The sequence below is a fragment of the Carettochelys insculpta genome, chromosome 3 (genome assembly GCF_033958435.1).
Source record: "Carettochelys insculpta isolate YL-2023 chromosome 3, ASM3395843v1, whole genome shotgun sequence".
Taxonomy (NCBI): Eukaryota; Metazoa; Chordata; order Testudines; family Carettochelyidae; genus Carettochelys; species Carettochelys insculpta.
The window spans coordinates 91,703,800-91,730,422 of NC_134139.1; the positions used below are offsets into that span (position 1 = coordinate 91,703,800).

Genomic DNA, 26,623 nt, shown 5'->3' on the forward strand with positions numbered 1-26,623 from the left:
GTTTAACAAGAAAAAAACACATAAAAGGAATGTAACAATCTTACAGCTGGGAATTGGGAGTTTCTTTTTTAGGCTCTTCACTGAGTTCAGGCTCTTCTCCAAAATCAAACCTATCCATCAGCTTCTAGGAGAAAACAAATAAAACATTAAAAAGAGCATATTCTAAAATGTTTCGTACAAAGGCATTCAAGATACTTCACCTAAAAATAGGAAACTATAGAAATAATGAAGGAAAGCTGACCCTTACGTGTTTTATTCTTGAGATTTTCCAATTAATCCAAGAAGAGTATGCAGTGCCCAACAGTAAATAAATGACTATTCTCCTGAAGTAAAAGTGTATATATAATGTAGATTACATATAATGTTAATTACATAATCTATAATCTGCTTGTTCCTTTAGTAGTTGGTCAATTACTGTGGCTAACACCAAGATCAAACATAACACTGAACAGGAATTACCTGTTAAATACTACTTCTGAATGTTAAAAGAATTAGGGCATGATTTTGTTTCAATAATTTAAATTTTAAAAAAAAATAAATTCAAAAATACAAACAAAATATATAGATTCAGAAACACAAGTTGTTTGTCACAGAAACTGTGGTGGTTCTTCAAAAGTGTTGTCTCTACACATGGAGTGCTTAAGAGAGATTTAAAATCCCATTTAATGAATTAACTGGTTAAATGTGGGAGACGGTGGCTGGGGTGGGGGCATTCTGGCCACAGCACACCAGAGACCAGGGCTGCTCCAGGCTGGCTGGAGTGTCCCAGCCCACAGCAACATTACAGGTGGGAGATGCTCCAGAGCAGCCTGTCCACAGTGGCAGACCCCAAGGGCACCATGGATAGACACACTCCAGCCTGCATGGAGTAGCCTGTCTGCGGTGGGGGCCCATGCTAACCCAGTCAGCCTGGAGAGGCCTGTCCAGGCACTGCTCCAGCCCCTACTGGTTGACCATAACCAACAGGTCTTACCTGTTTAGGATTAAATCATTAACATTACTAGTGCCTAACAAGTTTCTCCTGAGCAATGAAGAGTCAACTAAAGTAATATTACCACCCACCTCAATTCCTTCCACCAAACACTAGTTCTTTGAAAGCAGAATTTGGGGGGTTGGGAGAGGTAAAGACATACACGGAAGAGGCAATCTCAAATAACTAACACACACATGTAAATAACTTTTTTCCCCCGTTATCAAAGTCTAGCAAATACAAACTGCTAAGACATAGACTGGCTATGGGGTTGTTCTGAGAAAAGATTGTGCTGAACTACTTTTCCAAAGTGAATATCAGATCCAGAAATAAAGAGAGTAGTCTTGTGCAAATGTGCCTACAGAACTCCAAGAAGCAGCTCTGCAGATTCAATGAAGAAAGCATTGTAGAAGCAGGCCAATGATGACACCTTAACCATAGTAGAGTGCACTAAGGAACTGAGCGCCTAACATTGAAAATAAAATGTAACATATGATTGCTCTGAGGTGGGGTTGAGGATGAGGGGTTCAGTATTCAGCCTGCTCCAGAGAGAGAGGGGGGAACCCACCCCTTTCTCAGTGCAGCATCTTGGGGCCTGGTGAGAAGCACCTGTCCATCGCTGCTGCAGCTAGCACATCCAGGGGACAGGTGCATGCCCCTAGGTCCAAGTTTGTCTACCCCCTGCACCTCCCAGCCAGAGTGAGGAATGGAGCAAACTGTGCAATTTCCCCTTGCTCACTGACAAAATGTTCCTGTACAAAGGGTAGGGATGGGAAGCTTTAGGGCCCCATTCCCCATCATCCCTAAAGTGCACCTGCAGGGGTTGGAGGCTTGAGGCTGTTCCACAGCTAGCCTCTTTACCTACCTGGTGACTCTGTCTCTCTGCTCCATGGTTTTATGAGAGGCTCAAATAGATAGTACACAGCCATACCCCTCTCCACACCTGCTACCCTAATGAGGTTAGAGCCATCCCACTCCCCATCTCTGCTTTCCTGCTGCCCCATGTGGTCATTGTATCACAGATCCTACTTTCCCTTTTCATGATAAGCAATCCCATCCCAGGCACATCCTGCTCTCCTGGCACAGCCAGACCTTTACTTTGCTTCAAGTTATGATAAGAAAACCGCATACCAAATGTGGTGGTCCTAGGTTTTGCTGTTTAGGAGGATTTCTTGAAGAAAAAGACACTCAGACAAACTCTCAAATATACAGTAGATCTGTCTCAGTGCACAGCCTAATCCACTTAAAACAAGTTCTAAACATAAAAGGCATTCCCTTTACATTGATCTCCAAAAGCTAAAAGAAGTCTTGCTCACTTCCTAAATGCTCTAAGTCCTGATTCTCATGGACTCAAGTTCAGAAGGGACAATCCAGTCTGACCCCTGAACACTGCAGGCCATAGCACCTCACCCACTTCTGAAATTGACCCTAATGTCTGGCCAAGTTACTGAAGTCCTCAAATAATGGATCAAAGCAGTGGTTTTCAACCCATGTGCCGTGACACACAAGTGTGCCATGCAAACTGTCCAAGTGTACCATGAAACTTCATTAATTCTCCCCAGCTGTAGCTCTTTGCAGCCTCACCACAAGAGGAAAACAGACACAGCTGCCTGAGTCCCAGATGGTGTGAGGATGGCTGATCTCTCTCCCCTGCAGTGGCTCTTTGAAGAGCCACCATGAGGGGAAATGCTGACCCCCTGCAGGAACCCACTGGCATTGGGAGACAGCAGAAATGCTGCTTCCCAGCCTGAAGTGGTTGGCAGATGATAAAATAGAGGATGGGGGGGGCGGGTTAAGTGGGTAGGGAGGGAGCCTGCTGAAGCTGAGACTCAGTTTAAATATTGCATCCTGGCTCCAGTGGATTGGCGGACAGCAGAGCCTGCTCTTTGGAGCTGTCCCCCCAAATCCCGTGAATATTTTCAAACAGTTACTCAATTACTCAACATCCCTTGGACAGCACCGGTTGACCTTCCTGTCTTTTTTACCACCTCACTCCTTCACCCGACCTCTGGATTCTGATTGGCTGAACCTCACCCTTACATTCCTTCCAGCCCACCCTCAAATCCTCCCAACTATCTGCGACTCTGAACTGGTTGGCTGCCTAAGAGCAGACTTGGAGGGCATACATTACGGAGTTGGGGACACAGTGCTGCTCTCTCAATAGCCAGGGAATAACAGCTCAGGAATGGGAGAGAGCCCAGGCCTGCCTGGCATTCTCTGACCCCAGACCTGGTACTGCCCTTCACACACGGTGCTGCCCCGATCTGCTCTTGTACTGCCCCCACCACCAGGTTCCCCCTTGCCCTCCCGCAATGGTACTGCCTCCCTGCATGGCCCTGCCTCTTCCTTTAGTTCTGCAACTCCCCCATATAGGACACTGCTTTGATTCTTAACCCTCAGCTCCAACTCCTACCTCCCTCTCTATTTTATATATCTTGATCTACAAAGAAATGGACAAGTTTGTTGTGAAAAGAGGTGATTCCTCCGCGTATTCAACTGTTGATGAAATATCTGAACCCTCAGGAAAAAAAACCCCAAGAACTGTTCAGAGACAACATAATGAGAAATCTCTGGCCTTTGGATTTTCGTGTACAGGACATGCTGCTTACCCCTTACCCGAATGTCTCATCTGCAGAGAGAAGATGGCAAATGTTGCGCTGGTACCAAGAAAGTTAAATCGTCATTTGCAGACAAAACACACATCTCTTGAGAGCAAAGACATTCAGTACTTCAAGCGCTTTAAAGAACAAAACATTAAGACCCAGCATCTGACAGAATATACACGGCTAAGAGCTCAAGCTGCTGATGGCTGAGCTTGTAGCAAAAATCAAAGATGACCCATACCATTGCTGAAACCTTAAACATGCCAGCACGTAAAAAAATTGCAGGTGTGATGTTAGTAGCTGATATGGCAAAACAGATGGACAAAATTACATTCTCCAATAATACAGTTAAAACAGCGAAATTTCAGCTGATACTGATGCAGTAGTTAGTGACAAGTGGAAAGTTTGCTTTGTAGATTGACAAGTCCACTGATATACGTGGACGCTGTAAGCTGCTGACCAGCTTTCTATATGTTGATGGGGACTACACTCAGGATACTTATTTTCTAAGGAACTGCTGAGTCATGAAATATTCTGGATAACATATTAAGAACTATTTTGGGCAACAAATACTTATTTAAGAAAAACAAACCTACCTGAGCCATGTGTTATAGCATTTGCACTAACAGAGCAGCCTCGATGACAGGAAAGGTCAAAGTAAGGTGAAAGAGCAAAATCCTCACATTTATATCAACAGATCGTCCACCATGAAGTGCTTGTGGCCAAAACACTGCCATCAGTGTTAGATGCAGTATTACAGCAAGCCGTAAGAACAGTGACTTAAGTTAAATCATGTTAACTGAAATCACGTTTGTTCACTATTTTGTGTGCAGAGATGGGGGCCAAGCATCAGAGGTTACTGTTACATTCTGAGGTGTGATGGTTATCAAAGGGAGTTTTCTCTCCTGTGTTCATAAGCTCTGGAGAGAACTGACAAAGTTTTCAACAATGCAGGAACTGCCTTATAAATTGTTAATATCTGATCATTACTGGAGGGCTAAGCATGCATATCTCACAGACATTTTCAGCTATCTGAATGAGCTGAATATTAAAATGCAGAAGAAGGACACAATCCTAACCATCAGAGGTAAACTTCAAGGTTTCAGGTCAAAACTGGACCTTTGGTGAGAAACAGTGACAGGGGATTCAACTGAGACATTTCCACTAACTTTGTAAGTGGCAGATGCAGATGCCAAGGCACACAGCCTCATATTGTTCAAACACCTCAAAACCCTGCAAGAGAAATCCAAATGCTACTTCCCTTCTAGTAAAGAGGAAGATTATAACTGGATACGTGATCCATTTAGTTCACTTTCTCTCAACTGATCGCAAAGGCTGACATTAAAGGAAAAAGAGGACTATACAGAGCTACGAATGGATGGAACAACGGAGCCTGAGTTTGCAGAAGTGCTTTTGGACCTGTTTTGGTTGACTGTGGTACATGAATATCTGACAGTCTCTGACCATGCTATTGCTGTACTCTTGCCATTTCTGACAAATCTGTGAGCTAGCATTTCCAACATTAGCATACATAAAATACAGAAGGCAACGCTTGTCGGCGGAGCAAGATTTGAAGGCAGCCCTCTCATCAGTTCCTCCCCAGACCAAAAGGCTCTGTGCACACCAGCAGGCCCAGGTTTTGCACTAACCCAGCAAGTTACTTTTTACTTTGTGTTTTGCTCTGATCCACTGAATTTCAATTATCTATCAGTTTAATTATTTAATAAAAATTATACTTTAAAAAAGTTACAAATATGAAATTCATAACACAAAAAGGTGAAATTCAGGTGCCTGAACTTAATACTGCACGTGGAACAGATTTAGGCTATGAATAGTTAGAAATATTTGAGTGGAGCAGACTTTGAAAACGTATCTGTGCTAGCTGTTGAAGATGGTTTGTTCTATGGTGGGTCTGAAACGTTAATGTATTTGAACTTTCTTTAGCCTGTTGTATGCACTATTGTGTTGCAAACCTCTCTAGTAAGACTGTAACCACAGTAAAAGTAAAAGTGACATTTATGAGCAATTGATTCATGTGAAAAAAGTGGGTGAGCCATGGACATGTCTCACTGAGGTATCTCATTACTGAAAAGGTTAGGAACCACTGCTTTATTAAAAGGTGTGGCATTCTGGATATGCTGTCAGCCCTTTTCACTGAGAAGTGTCCATGACCAGAGAGTTTGGTGTTGGTTGAAAGAATAAAAACCTCAGAATCCGCAACTGGAACTTTGTTTTTTGTTTTGTTTTGTTTTTTGCACTTTCTTCTTGCACGGAAGTGAGATGCGGGTAGGTGAGTTGTCGCTGGAGTTTACCAGATAGACTTGGTTGGTTCAAGGAGAGTTTCAATAATTGGTAGTATTATTCATGAAGAGACAAAGATGGGCAACATGTCCAGGAGCTTGGGAAGAGAATCCTGGACTACTTCTAGGGGAACATGCAGTAATCCACTTCATTAAGTTCTGGAATTGCCTAAGGTCATCAACTAATGATGGTATTACTGGTGATGAGCTGTCTGTAATGGCACAACCTCCTTGTCAGATCTTGCTTCTTTCTCCTCCAAAGATTTCCTTGCGCTCAGAATGGGCAGGGGGGATAGATGGTACCAGAGAATGAAGTCTTCTGTGCTCCCTTGTGAGACTGAGCTGAAGTCCCTCAAAACTACTGTCCTGTTATACCAGCGAATCCCAATAAGGTCAAGGTATAGTAGTGGAAATGGAGGCAGCGAATCCAGCATTGGTCCTTCCAAGGAAACCAAGAGTCTGGTATCTTGCCATTGTTGCATTCGCAGTAGAGAATAACAACTCTGAGGACAAACTGAAGATCCGTACACTAGAAGTCAGAGTTGGAACACTCCTCAAACATGGTAAAGGAGGGTACTGCCCCTTTAGTGGATTCCTGAAGGAGAATAGGCAGATCTCCCAGAAACAAGAGCAATCAGTGATTCAGCAGACCTTGATACTGATAAGCATCTGGAGGTTGCCAAGAGCAGGAATTCAGATACCAGAATTCCTCAAGCACTGAAAATACAAATGAATTCAGTATCAGTTCTGATTGCACTGCAGAGTCCATGTGAGGCATTCACACAAGTACCAAGGATGTCAAGGGCATCCAGCACTGAAGCTGATCTCTAGGAAACAGTGGCCTTCAATACTGAGCTCTTTACTACTGAAGTTGGGGTCTCAGATGAAGTCTCAACGTATTTCATGGTACCTGAAATACCTAGCGCTCAGTAGCGCTCCTCTCAGTAACTGATATTTCCAGTGACCAGATTATCTTTGAAAAATACTTCTGATGATTTGCTACTCTTACCCCCTTTCCCCATCAGCAGCTTTCAGTACAAATGGTACAGCTATCGGCATCTCAGTCATGAAATTGTTGGAAACTTGGGTTTCGGTGTTTTCTTCCCTTTGGAAACTTTTGGTGATCATGGTCTCATGACGACAGGGCACGGACGGTCATGGAAAGTACCTGTATAGGGGTTTTTCCTTGGGCAGCGGTCTCAAGAGCGGACACAGACTTCTTCCATCATTAAAAATATATTCTTTATTTCCCTGTTTTCGTAGCCTCTTCCTTCTTCAAAGGATGAGTAGATTTCATACATAAGAACATAAGAATGGCCATACTGGGTCAGACCAAAGGTCCATCCAGCCCAGTATCCCGTCTGCCGACAGTGGCCAATGCCAGGTGCCCCAGAGAAGGAGAACAGAAGACAATGATCAAGTGATTTATCTCCTGCCATCCATCTCCTGCCCTTGTACTGAAAGCTAGGGCACCATACTTTACCCCTGGCTAATAGCCATTTATGGACCTAACCTGCAAAAATTTATCAAGCTCTTTTTTAAACCCTAATAGAGTCCTAGCCTTCACAGCCTCCTCCGGCAAGGAGTTCCACAGGTTGACTGTGCGCTGTGCGAAGAAAAATTGCCTTTTATTACTTTTGAACCTACTACCCATCAATTTCATTTGGTGTCCCCTAGTTCTTGTATTATGGGAAAAGGTAAATAATTTTTCTATATTCACTTTCTCCACACCATTCATGATTTTATATACCTCTATCATATCACCCCTAAATCGCCTCTTTTCCAGACTGAAAAGTCCCAGTCTCTCTAGCCTCTCCCCATATGGGACCCGTTCCAAACCCCTAATCATCTTAGTTGCCCTTTTCTGAACCTTTTCTAATGCCAATATATCTTTTTTGAGGTGAGGAGACCACATCTGCACACAGTACTCAAGATGTGGGCGTACCATGGTTTTATACAGGGGAAGTATATCATCTTTTGTCTTATTATCGATCCCTTTTTTAATAATTCCTAACATCCTATTTGCTTTACTAACTGCCGCTGCACACTGTGTGGATGTCTTCAGAAAACTATCCACTATAACTCCAAGATCCCTTTCCTGATCTGTCGTAGCTAAATGTGACCCCATCATGTTGTACGTGTAATTTGGGTTATTTGTCAAGAATGTGAGAGTCTTCATAACAATGAAAGCAGTGGGAATGTCTGTACTAAGGGGGATTGCTTCTCAGCACAAGAAGCACTTTTAAAACCCCTGAACCTCTAACAGAAGAAAAATATTATACAAATATAGAAAAAGGGGAAAAAATTTTTCTCCCAGAAAAAAATAAAGCGGCAAATGTTCTGAATGTAATGCACTAAATTGTACTCTACTACCAACTATATAGCTAAACACTAATAAAAGACGCAGATATGATAAAATCCATCTGAGATTAAGGGCAGTTTGCCCATGCAGCCCTATATAATGTTGGGACAGACAAAAGTATGGGTAGGAAACATGCAGAATAATTAGGTGACCACAAAAAAATTTCTGATCAAAGTCACACAGGTGCATGTGCACCTAAGTGGAACTCTTGCCAGAGATGCAACTCAAGGCAGTAGCAGGAGGTTTTCTGAAAGACCAGATAAATATTTCACATGGCTCTCCTTCATTACTGTTTTGCTGACACAGACAAAAATTCTAATAGATAACCACAATTTACAGAAGTTGTGTAGTTTGAGCCTATCTTGCAAACCACTTATTTTTTTATTTTTCTTGTTCGCAAACTAAGGATCAGGATCTATACTTAGAATCACAGACTTCTAGAAGTGGAAGGGACCTCAAGAAGTTGACAAGTCCAGTCCCCTACCCTCATGGCAGGACTAAGCTCCATCTATATTATCCTTGTTAGATATTTATCTAACCTGTTCATAAATATCTCCAATGATGGGGACTCTACAACCACATTAGACAATTTATTCCAACAATTAACCACTCTGACAGTTGGGTGCAATTTAAGCCCACTGCTTCTTGTCCTATTTTCAGAGGCTAAGGAGAATAATTTTTCTTCCCTCCTCCTTGTAATATCCTGTTAGGTACCTGAAAGCTAGTACCACATCGTCCCTCAGCCTTCCCTTTTCCAAACTAAAGAAATTCAATTCTTTTAATCTTTTCTCATAGGTCATATTTCCCAGACCTTTAAGCATTTGAGTTGCTCTTCTCTGGACCCTTTCAAATTAGTCCACACCTCTCCTATAATGTGGGACCCAGAAATGGACAGAGTGCTACAGTTGAGGCCTACTCAGTGCAGAGTAGTGCAGAAGAATTACATCTCATCTTGCTCGTAACACTTCTATTAATGGATCCAGAATCGTATTTGCTTTTTTTGCAACAGCACCACATTGCTGACTCACACTCAGCTTATGGTACACTATGCCCCTAAATCCCTTTCTGCAGATTGTTCCCCCCTAAGTGCAGTACTTCGCATTTGTCCTTATTGAACTTCATTCTATTTCCCTCAGACCATCTGTCCAGATCTTTCTGAATTCTGACTCTATCCTCCACAGCACTTGCAATCCCTCCCAATTTGGTGTCATCTGAAAACTTAATAACTGTACTCTTTATGCCATTATCCAAATCACTGAACATACCAAAGAGGACTGGCCCCAAAAATGTGCAGAACCCCAACTGTTAGTCCCTTCCTGCATGGCTCTGAACCATTAATAACTACTCTCTGAACGGTTATCAAACCAGTTCTGCACCCATCTGACAACAGTCCCATCCAGGTTGCACTTCCCGGATTTACTGATAAGGTCATGTAGTACTGTATACCAAATGCTTTACTAAAATTGAGGTACACCACATCCACTACTTCCCCTTTATCCACAAGGCTTGTTATCCTATCAAAAAGGTATCAGGTTGGCTTGGCATGATTTATTCTTGGCAAATCCATGCTGCCTGTTACCTATCACCTGATTATTTTCCAGATGTTTGCAGATGGCTTCCTTATTAATTTCCTTCATTATCTTTCCTGGCACTGAAGTTAAACTGACTGGTCTGTAATTTCTTGGGTTGTCCTTCCTTCCCTTTTCATAGCTGGCCACTATATTTGCTTCTTGCCAGTCTACTGGAATCTCTCCCAACTTCCATGACTTTTCAAAGATCATAACTAATGGCTCAGATACCTCCTCTACCAGCTCCTTGAATATTCCAGGATCCATTTAATCAGGCCCTGGTGACTTGAAGACATCTATCTTATCCAAGTAACTTTTTAACTATCTCTTTCCTGATTTTAACTCCCTGACCATCTCAATTTCCACTCACTCAGTTAGGCATCCAATCACCATCAATTTTGTTGGTGAAAACTGAAACAAAGAAATCACTAAGTACCTCTGTCATTTCCATGCTTTCTGTCATTGTTTCTCCTTCTCTTCACAGGTCTTCCTCTTGTTTCTAATATACCTGTAAAATGTTTTCTTTCCCTTCATAACTCAAGCTAGATTGGGCTTGTTTTTGCCTTTGTAATTTTCCCCCTACATTCCTGTGTTGTTTATATTCATCCTTTGTACTTTGACCTAGTTTGCACTTTTTATACAATTCCTTTTTGATTTTTAGGTCATATAACATCTCCTGGTGAAGCCAAGCTGGTCTCTAGACACACTTCCTATCCTTCCTATGCAGAGGAATGGTTTGCTTTTGCATCATTAGCAGTGTTCCTTTGAAAAACTGCCAACTGTCTGTTTTCATAGTTTTTCTTTCCAGGGGGTCTTACCTACCAGCTGTGAATTTACCAAAGTCTGCCTTCCTGAAGTCCAATGCCTTCATTCCGGTGCTCTCCCTTCTACCACTTCTTAGATTTCATGAACGCTATCATTTCACGATGACTTCCGCCCAAGCTGCCTACCACTTTCAAAGTCTCAACCAGTCCCTTCCTATTAGTTAAAATCAAGTCTAAAACAGCTTCCCCCTCCCCCCCCAGTAGCTTTCTCCACCTTCTGAAATAAAAAATTGTGACCAATGCAGTCCAAGAACTTGTTGAATAATCTATGCCCTGCTGTGTGCTTCTCCCAACAGATGTCTAGATAGTTGAAGTCTCCCATCACCACCAAGTGTGCTTTGGATGATTTTTTTAGTTGCTTAAAAAAAGCCTCATCCACCTCTTGTTCCTGGTTAGGTGGTCTGCAGTAGACCCATACCATGACATTATCCCTGCTCTTTACTCCTTTAATAAAAAATAAATCTTTTTATTTTAAGAAAGCTGCAACAACATGTTACTCTCTAATCCTCTACAACAAATAAGGGGTTGCATATTATATACTCAGGTTTTGGATGCATACCATCTGGTGCTGGTAATTTGTCATTATTTCATCTACCATTTTGATCCAAAACCTGCATTTTTAACAAGACCCCTAACAGTACATCATCTTAGTTAAAGTTGAAAAATCACTGACAATTAACAGACCATCATTCTAAGTGCTTTAAAATGCACATGCTGACTACAACCATGTCTTGAAATTGGGTGCACCTCATGAGGATGCAGGGAATGGTTAGTGGTCTAAATTTGGGTCACCTGAGCAAGTGGTTCCAAAGTTACAGCTCTCTCCCCACACAACCTGTCTATAAAATCACTTGTTTTTAAATGACTTGTGGGGAAGGGTTAGTGCTCCAGAATTGCACCAAACTACCCTGAGCCCTTTGAAACTTATTAATCAATTGTATTACAGTAGCTCCTACAAGTCCCAATCATGGAACAGGCCAACACTGTGACAGGCTGAACCAACAGAACAAAAAGACAGCCCTCAACAATTTACAGTCATGCTGATTCCACAAACATGTTAATTTCCTTGACAGTACTATTCATTAGAGAAAAGATGTAAAGGTTCTAATATGTAGTTAGGGCAATGTAATTGTGGCTCAATATTTTGGTCATCTGTTCAAGGGTTTAAATGAGAGGCAGCTTCTCTCTCTCTCTCTCTCTCTCAATTGCTTGGAACATCCCAAGAGAATCTTATAACTGTTTACATACTGGAGAAAACTGGGATGAACTATAACATGGTTTGGGGTGTGGGTGAGAGAAAGAAAAGCATACGCTGCTGTTATATTCTCAACAAATGTGGTGTACTGCCTTTTCCCCTATAAAAGATCTCATGTGCTTCATTTAAGCATAACATATTTGGTGGAGAATGTGGTGGGGGGGGGCGGGCGGGACAAGAGACGTGCACTGTATTTATTGACAAATATTGCAGGAAAAGGTGTGCACACCCCAGTTCATAAGGAACTAACTGGAACTAATTGTGATACTGATTGTTTGTATATGCACCCTCGGTCATAGCATGGGCGAGTAACAGGAGAGAGGTTTAGTATCCCTCCCTTTCCCTCAGAGTGCTGGGGGAAATCTGACTGTGGGGGGCTGTCTGCCTAGGGAAATACCCCGAGTCAGTGTATATGCCCCAGTCATAGCACGGTTGGGCACTAGGAGGAGGACTTAGCGATCCTTGCTCCAAACTGGAAAGGAAACACTAGGTACGTACACCCTCAGTCATAGCAAGGCTGAGCACAAGAGGGAGAACTTAGCATTTCTCTCTCGGGCCCGGAGTGGGTTGATTTACTGGACTACAGGGGGCTGTCTGCCTGGGGAAATACCTCGAGTCGGTGCATGAACCCTCAGTGGTCGTAGTGCTGAGCAATACCGGGGGAGGCTTAGTGTCCCTCCTTCTGGCCCGGAGAGTGAGTTAGGTTTAGCAGCAGGTGTGAGAGAAGGAGTTTGTGAGCACTGATGCTAACAAGGGCAAATAAGAAATCTTGAAAATAATTAGAAATAACAAAAAGACCTTTAATACAAAATGTTTAATGCAAGGAGTCCCCTAAGAACCAAGCTCAAAGTGAGCTTAATGAGCTAACTAAACTGCTGTGTGTAAAAGAAGTAACCCCTTTTAAAGAAATCTTGCAAAAATTTGGTCATAGCCTGTGGACAGAGCAAGCAATGGCTGATGTCCACACCATATCAGATAAACGGGCAAAATACCTATTGATTTATAAACCCTCAAGCTCACTAAAAAGGATGTTGCTGCACTCTAGTTATTGTGGGAAGCTGTAATGAGGCATTCCTTAGGTTGGCCAGTAACCATACACAAATCACTACACTGCATGAAAAGCTTACTGCAGCTACCAGAGATGCAGATAATTTGAGAATATTGACTACAGGGATTCAAAGCCAACTAGATATGCTTTAAAATGCTGCAAAGGAACAGAAAGTGAGGGGAAAAGAATTACTGCAGCAGGTAGAGGAAAAAGATAAGATCATGAGGGAAAACCAAGTACTACGGAGCATGGTAAAGACACTAGAACAAGGTACAGCACCTGTGAATCATAATCACTGTGAATTTGTTATTAAACAGCTTAGGCAGAAGCTAGACTTTGGAACCCATCAGGTCGCAGCAGGGGAATGGGATCAAACATAAGTTGGGGGAGTAAGGAATATCGGGGCAGTTGCATCTGGTGGGTGAGTAGGAAGGGAGGACACCGTGCGCTGAACAGGTAAAGAGATGTGAACCAAGGATGCAGGGGGCTGTGAAAAGACTAATATGCACAAATGCCTTCTGAGACTAGGGCATCCAAACGCCAAGAAGCTAAATGTAATGCTGGGGAAAAACTTGGATGTGAAACACGGGGCTATAATGAGAAACTATTAAACCAAACAAACAAGAAAACCCTTTCACACACCCCACATAAATTAACTGCTCAAAACTACCAAAGATTTAAGGTTACCCTGTGATAACTCATGGCTGTCTAGAATGTATTTCCACTAAATTCAAACCTCTGAAAAATAGGAAATGAAGCATTAAGGTAGCATAAGCCACAAGAATCACAGAAAAAACAGGAATGAGAGTTAAGGTATACAACAACTCTGCAATGCACACTTAACTCTGAAGTCCCAACAACATACATACTACCATTCTATTCTTACAGATGCTATAAACACCCTGGGAACAGAGCATTTAAGCAATGGCTGGCAAAGATTTCACGTCTTTACAAAGGCAAAATTCTGATATAGGTCTGCCATAGTCAAGTTGGATTTAGGTCACAGCTGTCTAAATTCGAACACTTAGCCTACTCTACACTAACTACCAGATATTACCACCCCTTATCAGTTGGCTGTAGATTCCTTTTGCTAATTATTTGAAAAGAAGTGGCCTTGGAGAGTGGGTCCCAACATCCTCTGTGATGAAGGTTGATGAAAAGATAATTTAGCTTCTCTACACCATTATTTTCCTCCCTAATAATCCAGGAGAGACTACCCTCTCACAGCCTTCCTGCTTTTTATGTATCAAAATAACCTGTTTTTAACTTGGGTATTTCATCTTCAAATTTCCTAACATTTACTTATATTTTACTATTGCCAGTTTACACTCCTCTACCCTGCTCTTTAACTCTTGTTTTCTTCTTGGCTTGCTTCCTTCTCTCCTCAACCCCTTTTTTCTGAGAAAAGCATGCACTCTGTGCTCTGCTGAGATTCATTACATAGCCTCCATATGTCTAAGGATTTTAATTTCCTCACTTTTGGACTCTTTAGATTAGGCTTGCCCCTTTAAAATAAAACCCTTCTCTAAAGTTTAAGCCATATAAGCCTCCTGCTAATGATGTAAACTTGATTATATTTGTGCCACTATTGCTTTCAAGTTCAATTGTAGTTATTTGCTTGGAATTTGTGCTGTAAGAAACCTATTAGTTCTACATTCATCAACTGTCTTGTTGGAAAATGGGGGCACATAAAACCTGAATTTCTACAGTCATTTTCTCACTGAGAAAACCTTTCAGACTCTCCTTGTACAAGCCCAACCTTCCTTCTTGTGCAGATAATCTTCCAACTCACTGAGATCTTTCTTCTATATAATTCTAAAAGAAAATACAACGACTTTGCTATACTAATGGAATTAGTTCTGGCCTTCTAAAAATGTCCCTTACTCTTAAATTATATAAATTATTTGTATTACTCTGCCTAAAGAAAAATTTTGTATGGAAAAGCATATATTGAAAATACTTCACTGTAGCTTAGTCAGGCACTTCTTAACAAGCCACTGAAGAGAATCAGAACCCAGATGAATCCTTAAGTATAAATAGCAACAGTAAATACATTTCTTCAAACTCGGTCCTCAAACTTCTACCTTGTTAAAAGAGACATTCTGCTCCAGTGGATTAAGTGTGTTGGCAGCAGCAGCTGCAGCCGTAAGTTGTGCTGTGAGTGCCTGTAACTGAACGACCAGACCAGCATCCAGAGCTTGAAGTAGTGAAGGCTGTGGCTTTTGCTGTTGTATCTGCAGTGTCTGTATTAACTGCTGCAGCTGAAAGAAAGAGTGATAACATTAACAAAATAAAACATAGCTAGGTTTTTTGCCATTCTCGTGAGTAAAGATCTCACCAGTGCAGTATATCAATACCAGGACTATAATTTTCAGTTTAGTCTGTGGGTAGTTACAGCAAATTATTTTCCCACTTACTGGCTAATTTGGTTTCTGCAGCTCAGACAAGACATTGCAGACATAAGGTTCCACCTCCTAATTCGCTGACAGGCAGGATGATGACCAATCACAATCCAGGATTGCTCTGCTTTCTAGGGGTCCCTCTTCTGTTTCTCCAGTTTGATTCCTTCTGATCTGTAAAATAATCTGTTAGCCTGCTCTACCCTCTCGAGAGGCCATCTAGATTAGGGAAAGTTTTGCCAGTGTAGCTACACTGGTACAGAATCAATCACGGGACTGGAAGGGACCTGGAGAGGTCATCAAGTCCAGTCCTCCATCAAGTCACACCAGTACAATCTCCATTTTACGCGAGACAGACATGCTGCACAAGTCTTCACACTTGTGTATCTGTATTGCCTAACAGACCAGTCTCATGTTGAAGCTGGGTTTGGCAAGTCTACTAGTAAGTCTGTGCAGTCTCAACTAAGCTACAAAAAGCAAATTAGCCAGTAAATGTGAATAAAATTGGCCTTTCAGTGCCTCATCTTGAGACAGAAAAGATCCTGGGTTCTGTACAGCAGTATCTTATGAGAAAATACTCTAGGAAATGAGAACAGGACACTCATGATTAAACCAGAAGAGGCAGCCTGAAGGCAGGAGATGGGTAATAAGACGAACAAGAACCCAAAGGCCCCCACCAACTCTCCATAATAGTTAAGCAGACAAGGAGTTTAATAATCAAGAAATACAAGGAATTGGAAAGTGTTTTCAATTGACACCTTCCCTCTGTAGCCCAGATGTTTATGACTGTGCTGGGATGGGTATAAATTTCAGTGGACAAGGAACTTCTACAGTCTTATAAATCTCCTGAAAACTGGACTTGTACCATCTGGCCGTAACATAAAATGACACTGGGTCACAGAAAAGAATGATAGACCGGTCTGTTTTGCTGGAGGTTTCTAAGCTAAATACACGATCAGGACCTTCTTGAGACTGATACTGTGTAAAAAATTTCTGTTCACAGTTTAATATTAGGTCTATCTCTAGAGAGAGGTGTCCTAGATAAATGAAAAGAAATTGACTTTTGAAAAATATCTATGATAGATGTGCCACTATGGAATTCTAAATATGGAGGAGTACAGAAAATATGAAAAAGACTTCCCATGTAAAATTATTGCTGGAAAGCACATTCAGGGTAAAGAGCTACAAATCTACCAACTGAAGAAGCACCCCTCAGACTATATCTACCAATCATGCTACTGCAAAGGCAAAGAAGCCCGCCCATATGGAAAGAGGCTTTCGTCAAGACTTGAAGAAGCAGGTGCTTCAACATTTTCAGAAGATAAGATCCTAAATCTCTGGATCTACTTCGGCAGTCTTTGGAAGTTTTTCTATATAACGCAGGACGAGTTTTTTTTCTTCTCCCTTCTAGATGAACCGGAATCCCTAATGTCTTAGACTTCATACCAAATGTTTTTTTTCAAAGGACCTTACTCCTAGTGAACAGAGTTTAAGACTGCATTTTTCTTTGAGTTCGACCTCCAGCCTACTAAAAAGTTCAAGCTAATGAGTGGGATAGTAAGGATTCTTTTTCACTGGTGTAATGCTTCTTGAAGATGGTGATCCTCTGTTACTAAGAAGTGTCACTGCAAAGTCTGTATAACCTGAGTGTACTGGTTTTGTCTTCCAAAGTACACCTAAAACTTAACGAACTCATACCTAGCTCCATTTATACTTTGTAAAGTGCCTCTGCCATCATAAGGGAGTTTGCATCCCCTTTTAGTGAAACTGGGTAACTGATTTTGTCTGTCAGAATCCACAAAGCCACTGCTTTACTTCACTAACATGGTGAAGAATTTATTCAGTACAGCAGAAAATTACTTGAGGCACCCATGAAAAAGAACTGATTGCAAGAGTCATAGCTCTTCTGTACCTGTACATGTGTGCTAAAGAAACTATGGCCATGTCTGTACACCATTAGAGGTCACCACCTTGCGTGTTGCTCTGAGTGAGGCAGGAATCAAACTGAAGAAGCTGAGGAGGAAACCCTAGAACAGGAAAATTTGGATGATGGAGTGCCATCCTCCTCTCTCTCCCTTCTTTTACTAGCTCTACACTTTCATCTTACCTGCATGTACCACCAAAAACTAAGCCATAAAGTCTCTTCTTTCACCCATAAAATACTCTGTGCGTGTGTATGTATAAATGTTGTTTTTAGTATATACTGACATATTCCTATTGCAGCCCATCTTTCCTTCCATATATCTTTTGATCCAAAAGCTACTTCTGTGTCTTCTGCCATCTTCTAAACCCCTGGTTAATCCCTTCTGGTCCACAGTGTTTTTATCCTTTCCTCCTCCACTGGCCAGCAACCTTCAAGGTCTCATAAAATGCCTACCGCCACCCCCCCCCTTTCCTATTCTCCCTTTCACTTGGATACCACCCCTTACCAAAGCCTACTTTTCAGAGAATAAGTGCTCGGCATTTTCTCACATCAGGTACCTAAGATACAACAAACTGGGCATTCATGCAGTGAGGCAACCAAGTTCAGTCACTTGTGAAAATGTAGGCCAAGACTTATAGTGAGACTACTGCCACCTTCCTAGATATCCCAAGAATGCAAGTAAAGGGAATATTAAAAGGTGAACTCTAAAAGAAGAATGACAATTAAGTTCATCGCAAACTTCTGTGTAGAGTACCCCTGACTAAATGCAGAAACGTGTTGTAATTTGTACGCAGCACAGCAATAAGTTTTTAACTACTCCCCTCACTTCTCAAATTAATTTTTTGCTTCCTGATTCATGAAAGATATCGTACATTCTTGCATACATTCAGTGAACCAAGAGAATTTCATGAAGGATAAAAAGAATTGTTAAATGTGGTTTCAAACTTCTCTCTCAAGAGTAGTCTGTAAGGTCTGTTTACACTGAGGACAACTGCTTAAAAACAAACCAACAACACTGATAAATACTCTCAGGTGTACGTGTCATGCAGAAACATTGTGCAGAAGTTTAATTGCCCCCAAAAATTATTTACCTGTTGGCCTTGGGGACTCTGTAGGATTTGTGCAACAGCAGCAAGTGTATCTGAATTAGCAATTTGAGACACCCAAGGATCAGGCAAACTTTGGACAACATTGGCTGGAGTAACAGGGGTCACAGGAGTTCCTGAAAGAAGAAAAGCAAGGTAGATAAATGTTAATATACAGTTTTTCATATCCATAAAGTACAGCAGTAAAAACTAAAACAGCAAATCAGAGTCACACTGAATAAGAAGATTTATTTTATGCTATTGGCCCATTGAACAGAAACTGTATTTCAACAATAAAAGACGGTTTTGTAATTTTATTTTCCAAAAAGGATTTTTTTTTAACTAAATGTAGTGCTCTGGGTAAGTGTCCTACTGATATCCATGGAAACCATCAATTCCCTTATACACAGTAGAGTATGGGGCAGGAATAAAGCAAACTTCCACACCAGTGAGCCTCATGTGGTGGAACTACCTGTAAGACAGTCTCATGACACATTCTACTATTGGCTTGTCCACTGGGACTGCCAACAAGAATGCCACTGGATGCAAAATGTGGCAGTGTTGACTGTGATCTGGGATTTTCAAAGAGTCCCTATTATGGAGAAGTTTTTCGGACATTAAGGGAGACCTAAACTGGCTTCAAATTCATTGTCAGTCATCAGACTGTAATGATGTCTGGTAGCCACAGAGATGGCCATGTTTGAAAATAGAGGCGAAAATGTTCAGTCGTCACTCCCATGCCTTAACACGCTACTGGGCCATTGAAGAATTGTTAATACTATTTGAAACTTAGCAGCATTAAAAGGGGGATGTAATCAAGAAAGATGAGTTACACAGTCAATTTTGATGTTATAAATTGCCTTGGGCTAAGTTCTTTCAAAAATGTAATACAAATTATAAAACTGTAGTTAAAAATGTTCTTCTGTCGAAATGCTCTCCGTGTTACTCTTACCAAGCTATTATTATTTATCTGTGTTATCAAAGAATCACCATTTTGCTACGTGCTGAACAGACAAGTAACAAAATTGAAAACTTAAGACAGCTCACAACATGTACATTTCAGACAAGACATAGTCAGCGAACAAAAACAGACAAATGAGGTTAAGGTAGGCTGAGGTGATAATGTAGCAATAAAATAAAAGTTTAACAGAAATCACTATTGGTCAAACGAGTATCATAGCCTGTAAAATGTCACAGAAGAGATAGGTTTCACATTTGGGCAAATGTTCAACAATCCAAGACTCAGTAGTCTGCAGTCTTTAAAATGATAAACTTAAAAATATTTAAAATATTCTTACAAAACAGAGCAACCACTACAACAACAGGTGGACAACTAACTTTGAAGAGATGTTGGCCCGAGAGAAGGAAGCCGCTGAAGGCCTGCTGCAAGATAAATTTTCAGAGAAGGGATGCAATGGCTCTAAAAGGAACTATAAACAAAGATGTCCAGAAGTCTGCAACCCTGCTGCACTCTCCCAGCTCATTCCTCAGTGGGGCCTCTCTACTTGACTCCATTTTTCACACCTGGCTGTCAAATTCCATGGGTGAAATTCTCCTGTGTTTTGTCTTTCTCCCATCCAGTTTATTTTTGGGATGAACACGTCTGAGTTAAAAAAGAGTTCCAAGAATTGGACTTTGAAGATTAGTTCCAGCCTGTAGTACTGATGACTTCTGCTCCAGATGTAAGAGCAACACCCCCTCCTTCCTGTAACTCTGAAGTTAAGGCAGATACTCAGCAATGCCAAATCCAAACTATGATAACATTTTAAAAAATAATCCACTATAGATTTCAAAAAAGTGTTAGTACAGTAAGAAATGATGATTACCAGCAGCTTAATAAAGTGGAGCATGACTATAAAAATGCACACAAGATACACATGAAGTTCAAGCAAAGTGCTTACTTACTTCCTATAATAAACTATTCTCTCACACACGCACGCGCGCACACATATGCACACAAATACATTTCTTAGCGATATAACTTATAAGTACAAATGCAAAATAAGACTGAAATTGATTATTTAAATCATGATTAAGACTGGAAACTTAAATCGCTGGGATTTAAATCAATGCACCCATGACAAACTGCATAATGCACATAAAAAAAAGCACGTGTGGTTAGAAAGTGAATTTAACAAGCATGGCCACTTTCTATTTATGGTAATTCCATGACCTCTGTGCTAGTCAGTTATTAGTAGGATCAACTTTTGCCCTTCAAACCACTCAATTTAGTTTTAGTATTTGTCTGAAGTTTAGTGACTATTTTGGCTCAATATCAAGCATGTAAAATTGGCAAATCTTGATGACAGCTGAACAGAAAATTCTGTTCCAAACGGTGAAGCAAGCTTTCCAAATTCACTAAATTAGGCCCCATTTTCCTTTACCTGGTGTATTGTTGCTCATAGCAGCTGTGGTACTGGGCAAGACTGGAGTCACAACTGGAGGAGGAATTCCTGCTGCCATGTCCAAGAGAGGCTGAATAATTTCACTCTTGAATACATTATTCTTCTGCCACAAATTTAGCACTCTAACAATTTTACTCTAAAGGAAAAATGGGACAACAAAAGGATTAAAGCTGGGAAAGTACATTATGCCTATCATGTTTGATACTGTCAATTCACGAAGGAAAAAGTCGTGCATATTTACAAGCATACTACACGAAAGGATCAGGTTTGCAATTCCATATTCTGTACTCTTATTCTTGAGGGACAACACTAGAAAATTACCTTACGGGAAACTGACATGTAAAACAAGAATCCTTCCTCCTCTCCTAGCATTTTATTAAAAACGCACGTTGAACATGGTTCAAATCCATCTTTAAGCACCAGTATCATTTCCATCCACTGAAATCTGGACAACTTAAAATAATGAGTTATTGCTGAAGGAGCCCAAAAACTGTAAGTTTAAGTCCTGTTAGAGCTGTTAGAGAAGATTTTTAAAATGTAATTTTGTTCATATAGTATATTCTTAAGAAAGAAAGAGCTTTTGCACCAAATTACTATAATGATAAACAATCTAGTAATACAGATGAACTTTGGATTTAGGGATCAGTCTCCTTTAACATTTGGTAAGAAACTATGAAATCACAATCTGTGAAATTTCATAAAGAGAACTGTCATGTAAATTGAACAAGCTCTTTTTAAAAGACTAACTAGCTCTTCCATTCAAAACCTGTTCCGCTTTGCTCTTAGATCTGCAAAACCTATTTTAACTCTGCTCAAAGGTAATTTATTTTTGTAAGTCTGACCAGAATCACATTTAGCATCTTCATAACTTTTGTTTTGAAGGTGCTAAATGTGGCTCTGTTCAGACAAAACAGTGATTTGGAGATAGATGGGGGTGAAGGGAGGGAGGCAAAAAGTAATTTTCCATGCTATAATACCATGATATCAAAGCCTGTTAATGAACAACTCTAGCACAGATATTTCAAGAGATTAAAAACTAGAATACAGTACAACAGCCTTCCTTGAATGTTTTGTCTTCCCATGAAAACTGTCAACGTTCTGTTGAGCATACATAAAATGTATTTTTACCAACCATTACATTAGTGTGGAAGATTCCTTGGCTGGGGTAGAGCTGTCTTTGCCCCCTGTCAGTCTTCCCTACCTCCCACATGTATAGGGACATTCTGGAAGTGACCCTGGCTTGCTGAAAAGGCCCCAAAATAACTGTGCTATACAGTAAAATTTAGAACTGGTTCAGACCTTGGTCCCCTTAAGAATCAAAAGTAGTGGACACAGAGCTTTAAAAACAACTTTGCCATCTTTCTTTCAGCTCTGCCAGACGTGAAGGTCGGCATACCCTGGATTCCACCACAAATAAAAGTTTGTAATTTCTTTCTGATGTATCTCATATAATTCACAATTCTGTGTATTTCAGGACTATGCTGATATGCCAAAACAATTTCTTTCATACTGGATACAATAATTTGGAAAGCGTTCTGCATTTTGTGCTGCTCTACTTTTGGACTAAACTGTGTCGACTCATCTTGAGAATGCATATCCAATCACATTCCTTCATACACCTTGTAGAAACTTTCCATGCAGTTTGGGAAAATGGGAGATGTTCCTTTGTAGTACATGTCTACACATATCATGCTCTCTTTACTCATATAAAAACTTTATTTCACCCAGCTGTCTCTCTTCGAAAGCACCTTATGTAGATATTCCTCCATTCTCCCTAATATCAGCTATACTTTCAGGGTTTTTTTTTTTAAATTTTCCTAAGGAGAACTTAGAAGGGTTACAATTAGGTCTGCTACTGTCATCAAAAGTCCTTAATTTTATTTAAAAAAAATTAAAATTCTAATACCTGTTAGTTTTAGAAGGAACCAACACGTACCTTGTCATCACCAGGACAGCGGTATAAATTCTGGAAAGTGCTGATGATATTATTGCTGAATCTAGGAGCAAACACATCCTTCTCCTGCCCAAACTGATGGCGGGACTGTCGCACAATAGAGTCAATGACATAGAGACCAGGCACCTTGTATTCTGGTTTGCACTACAGAAAAGATAATTTTTAAACTATGTATAAATGAAAAAACAAAATCATATAGTTAAGAGGCCAAGGACAGAAAATATCAATAAAATAATAAATGAATGGATTTTCCACTGCTTACATTTTATAAATTGTCTCACTAATACAAGCAAATGCTGTGCAATGATTAATAATAGTTTTCAGTTAGTCAAAATATTACGGATATCAATACCATTGCAATAAGACTTTAAATATATAAACCACTTTTAAAATTACATTATAGCTATGAAATTTGCACTGTATAAACAAGAGATAAATCTGAAGCTCTCTCAATTGATGAAAACTAATTTTACATCATTCCCAAAACATGGACTTATAATCAAGGAGTCTGTCAATTTTAATCTATACAAGGAAGAGAATATACTTTTGAAATATAATGCTCCTAATACCATGGTCAAATAAAATGCACTGCACTAATGAACAGCTAGAGAGAATTTCAAAAAGGGAGTTGGGGCAGGCTGTCAGCAACTTTCTACATTTTCCTTTCTTTCTTACCACTCATTCATTCAGAATTCTGGCTTCTTTAAAATCCCTGTTAGCCATAGGACAATCCTTCACTTAAAATAGCAAATCTTTTATTATTTATATCCCTAATGCACATACATGTGTGTGTTTGAAAAGAAATCAATTCTATCTATTGTAGCATTTTAGATACATCTGACCCCCCACACAGCACGAGGTAGCAAAAGGCACATGGCACTGCTTTTATGGATACCACTGATGCAAAATTAGCATGAATCTCACCAGTTAAACTTTATCATCCCTACCTCTAAGCAAAAAAGGTCTCCTCAAATGAATTTAATTTGAATAGTTCATAAGATTACACATCTATTAACTGCTGATGTGATATACTTTAGACTTCAATAAGATGTATGACAACAATGAACATTACTGTAATTTTAAAATTAGCAATGTGCAAGATCAATACAGTCAATGTGAAAATAATGAAAAGCAGATGGAGTTCAATTTGCACTTGTTAATGGAAACAAAGTCTGCAAATGATACGGAAGTTGGCGTAGTAATTAATAAAATGGACATCTCCCTGATACAAGGAGACAGTTGGATTGCTATGTAAAATGGACAATGGAAAAAAATTAACATTTAAAACCAACCAAGGTCTTAAACATCTAAGTCAGTGTTTCCCAAATGGTGTTCCACAGAACCCCAAGGGTTCAGCGAACTGAAAATAAAGGTTCCGCAAGAATATTCCAGTACAATAGCTGACATCTCTGTGGCTCCCTGCCCTGTTGCCACTGAAACAGTAGAACTAAATTTAATTGGTTTAACAGCTGGCAGGGCGGCCGGAGGGATCTGGCTGTTAAACCGACTGAATTTAGTTCCATTGTTTCAGTGGCAGCAGGGCAGGGAACTGCACAGAGCTCTGCACTCGCCCTGCTATCTAAGTGGCCACACTCCTCCGGTGGGCATGGCTTGGCTTACCCCCCCCGCACCAGCAGCTCACCTCCACACCAGCCTTCCACCCCTTGGGTGCACGTAATTGCCCCACGTAGGCTCCCCAACCAGCACCATGGATTGGATGGTCCTGGGGGTTGGTTTGAGGCTGAGAGGGTTAAACCTGGGGACGGCAAGCGGCAGTTTTGCAGGATGGAGGGGGTAAAGCTTAGGGATAAGAGGAGCATTTGGGGGCTGAGGCGGGTAAAGCCTGGAAGTGGGGAGTGGGTTTGGGGACTGAGGGGGGTAGGGGCTGTGAATGGGGTTCCGCAAACTTCTTTTGAGTTTAAAAGGTTTCTGTGGCCAAATAAAATTAGAGAATTTTCTACATTAAGATGTAAGTACAGAATAAGGTGGAGTACGAAGTTAAAGCCCAATAGCTATACCACACTAACTCCCCACATGACACTGAGAACCTTCCCAGGACTGCATCTGGGAAAATATGCCTTATAATGACAAACTTTTGGAGCTTAATACTTCTTACTTTAGAAAAGTTTAAGAGGTGATTTGATCACAAGGTATATCTAGCCAACCAGAAGATATCTTACACTACTAAATGCTATTAATTTAGATAAAGATAAAACCACATCCAGTGACAGAAATTTGAATACAGAAAAATTCAACCTGGGACTAAGATGCAAATTTCTAACAGTTTGTTTAACTACTGGAAGAGTTTACCAATCAATGTAGAATAAATTCTACAGTACTTGGGATCTTTAAATCAAGATTGATTGTCTTTCTAAAAGCTCTAGTCCATGAGTTCAGTGCAGGAATCACTGAGTGAAGTTCTGTGGCCAGTGTTATACAAGGAAAAGTAGACAATGACAGTTGTTCTCTTCTACCCTTTAAAATCTAAGGAAAAAATTAGCAGGAAATGAAGGGCTGATATAGTACATGAAACTACATTTAACTCTTTTTGGTTTACACTGACTAGTTTTCAAGCTGATAGCATCCGTTTAAGACTACATAAGCCTATATTAAAAATTAATCCAAATTCTAAAGGTAATTAGTAAAAAACAACAATTACTGAAGAGTCTTACCTCTCTACTCATTCAGGCAACAATTTACCTTTCATATACCATCACCTCATGTACAGACATTTTCCGCTCAACATGACTATTTTAGTTACCCAGAATTTGTGCATGACTGATATTTCTATATTTTATATTTGTGTATACACCCCCCCAAAAAAATTCTTCACAATTATATTTGAAATAGCAAATGATCAAGTCCTAGTTTACAGCTGTATGTTTATATAATATGTTCACATTACTCACCTTTTGAATGAATTTCTCAACACTCTGCACAACATGTTTGTAGAACTAAAAAATGAGAGAGATTATTGTATCACAGAGAAGTAACAAAAATGCTTATACATATATGATTTCAAGTATCATTTTGGACTTTGAGTTCTGTCAATTTGGACTTTAATTTCTAGCCCAGATGTTTATTTCTACTGAAATAGAAGAACGGCACATTTCCTATAAAGCTATTATTTTACTATAAGGAGCTGAAGAAAGTCTTATTTAGTGCATACAATGCAACATACTAATGATTTATATTTTACCAAAATGAGTAAAGGAGGATCTTATCAGATGTACATTTTCTTCAACATAAGTTACTCAGAAAAAGTTGCCCTAGTTCATTGCACTTGTTGAAACATCCCATGCCAACAAACATTCCTATCCAAATAACAACGCAATTTTGGAAACATAGTGAGTTTCTCTGTTAAACCCCCAGGAGCTGCAACCCAAATGCAAAACTGGGTGTAGCTGGGGAGGGGGAGTGGGGGATGGAGGGGATACGGAAGGAAGGCAGAGGAAAGACATGCAGAACAAAAGCAGCTTCTCTAATTTATGCCTGCCTTCTGATTTCTGTACCCAGGTGGCTCTGCAATCCGGAGCAACCAAGAACTCTTCCTCTACTCAAACTTAAGATAGAATTCTAAATCCATTACAAAACACACTAACTTCCATATGGAATAGTAACAGAGAGGTAGCTGTGTTAATCTGTATTCCAACAAAACAAAACAGCAGTAATCTAGCACTTTGAAGACTAACAAAATGATTTATTTGATTTATTCATTTTGTTATAGTTTTTAAAGTGCAACATTACTGCTGTTTTGTTTTGTAATTTCCATGTGGTATAACAAAATACCAACAGTGGGTTCTTCTTGCATGTTTTTAATTATAACAGTAATGTTTATTATACCATTTGGCATGTGTGCTTTTCCTTCAGGTGCAAGGAACACACTCAGTGTCACTGGAGAAAAGCATAATATTTCCTTGACCTGA

The 26,623-nt window shown here is 40.2% G+C and overlaps 1 protein-coding gene across 5 annotated transcripts in view; it reads right to left on the minus strand.

The window, feature by feature from the left end:
* SCAF8 (SR-related CTD associated factor 8) overlaps positions 1 to 26,623 on the minus strand; it is a 230,776-nt gene that overhangs the window by 173,319 nt on the left and 30,834 nt on the right. For 4 of the 5 annotated variants that reach the window (XM_074990343.1, XM_074990344.1, XM_074990342.1 and 1 more), the window contains exons 3-8: positions 25,607 to 25,651; positions 22,680 to 22,841; positions 20,723 to 20,879; positions 18,345 to 18,475; positions 15,015 to 15,191; positions 45 to 124 (exon numbers count right to left, since the gene is read on the minus strand). In XM_074990343.1, the coding sequence (XP_074846444.1) occupies positions 45 to 124; positions 15,015 to 15,191; positions 18,345 to 18,475; positions 20,723 to 20,879; positions 22,680 to 22,841; positions 25,607 to 25,651 (752 nt within the window). The remainder of the gene's footprint in view (positions 1 to 44; positions 125 to 15,014; positions 15,192 to 18,344; positions 18,476 to 20,722; positions 20,880 to 22,679; positions 22,842 to 25,606; positions 25,652 to 26,623) is intronic. The other variant, XM_074990345.1, reaches the window with a different exon arrangement.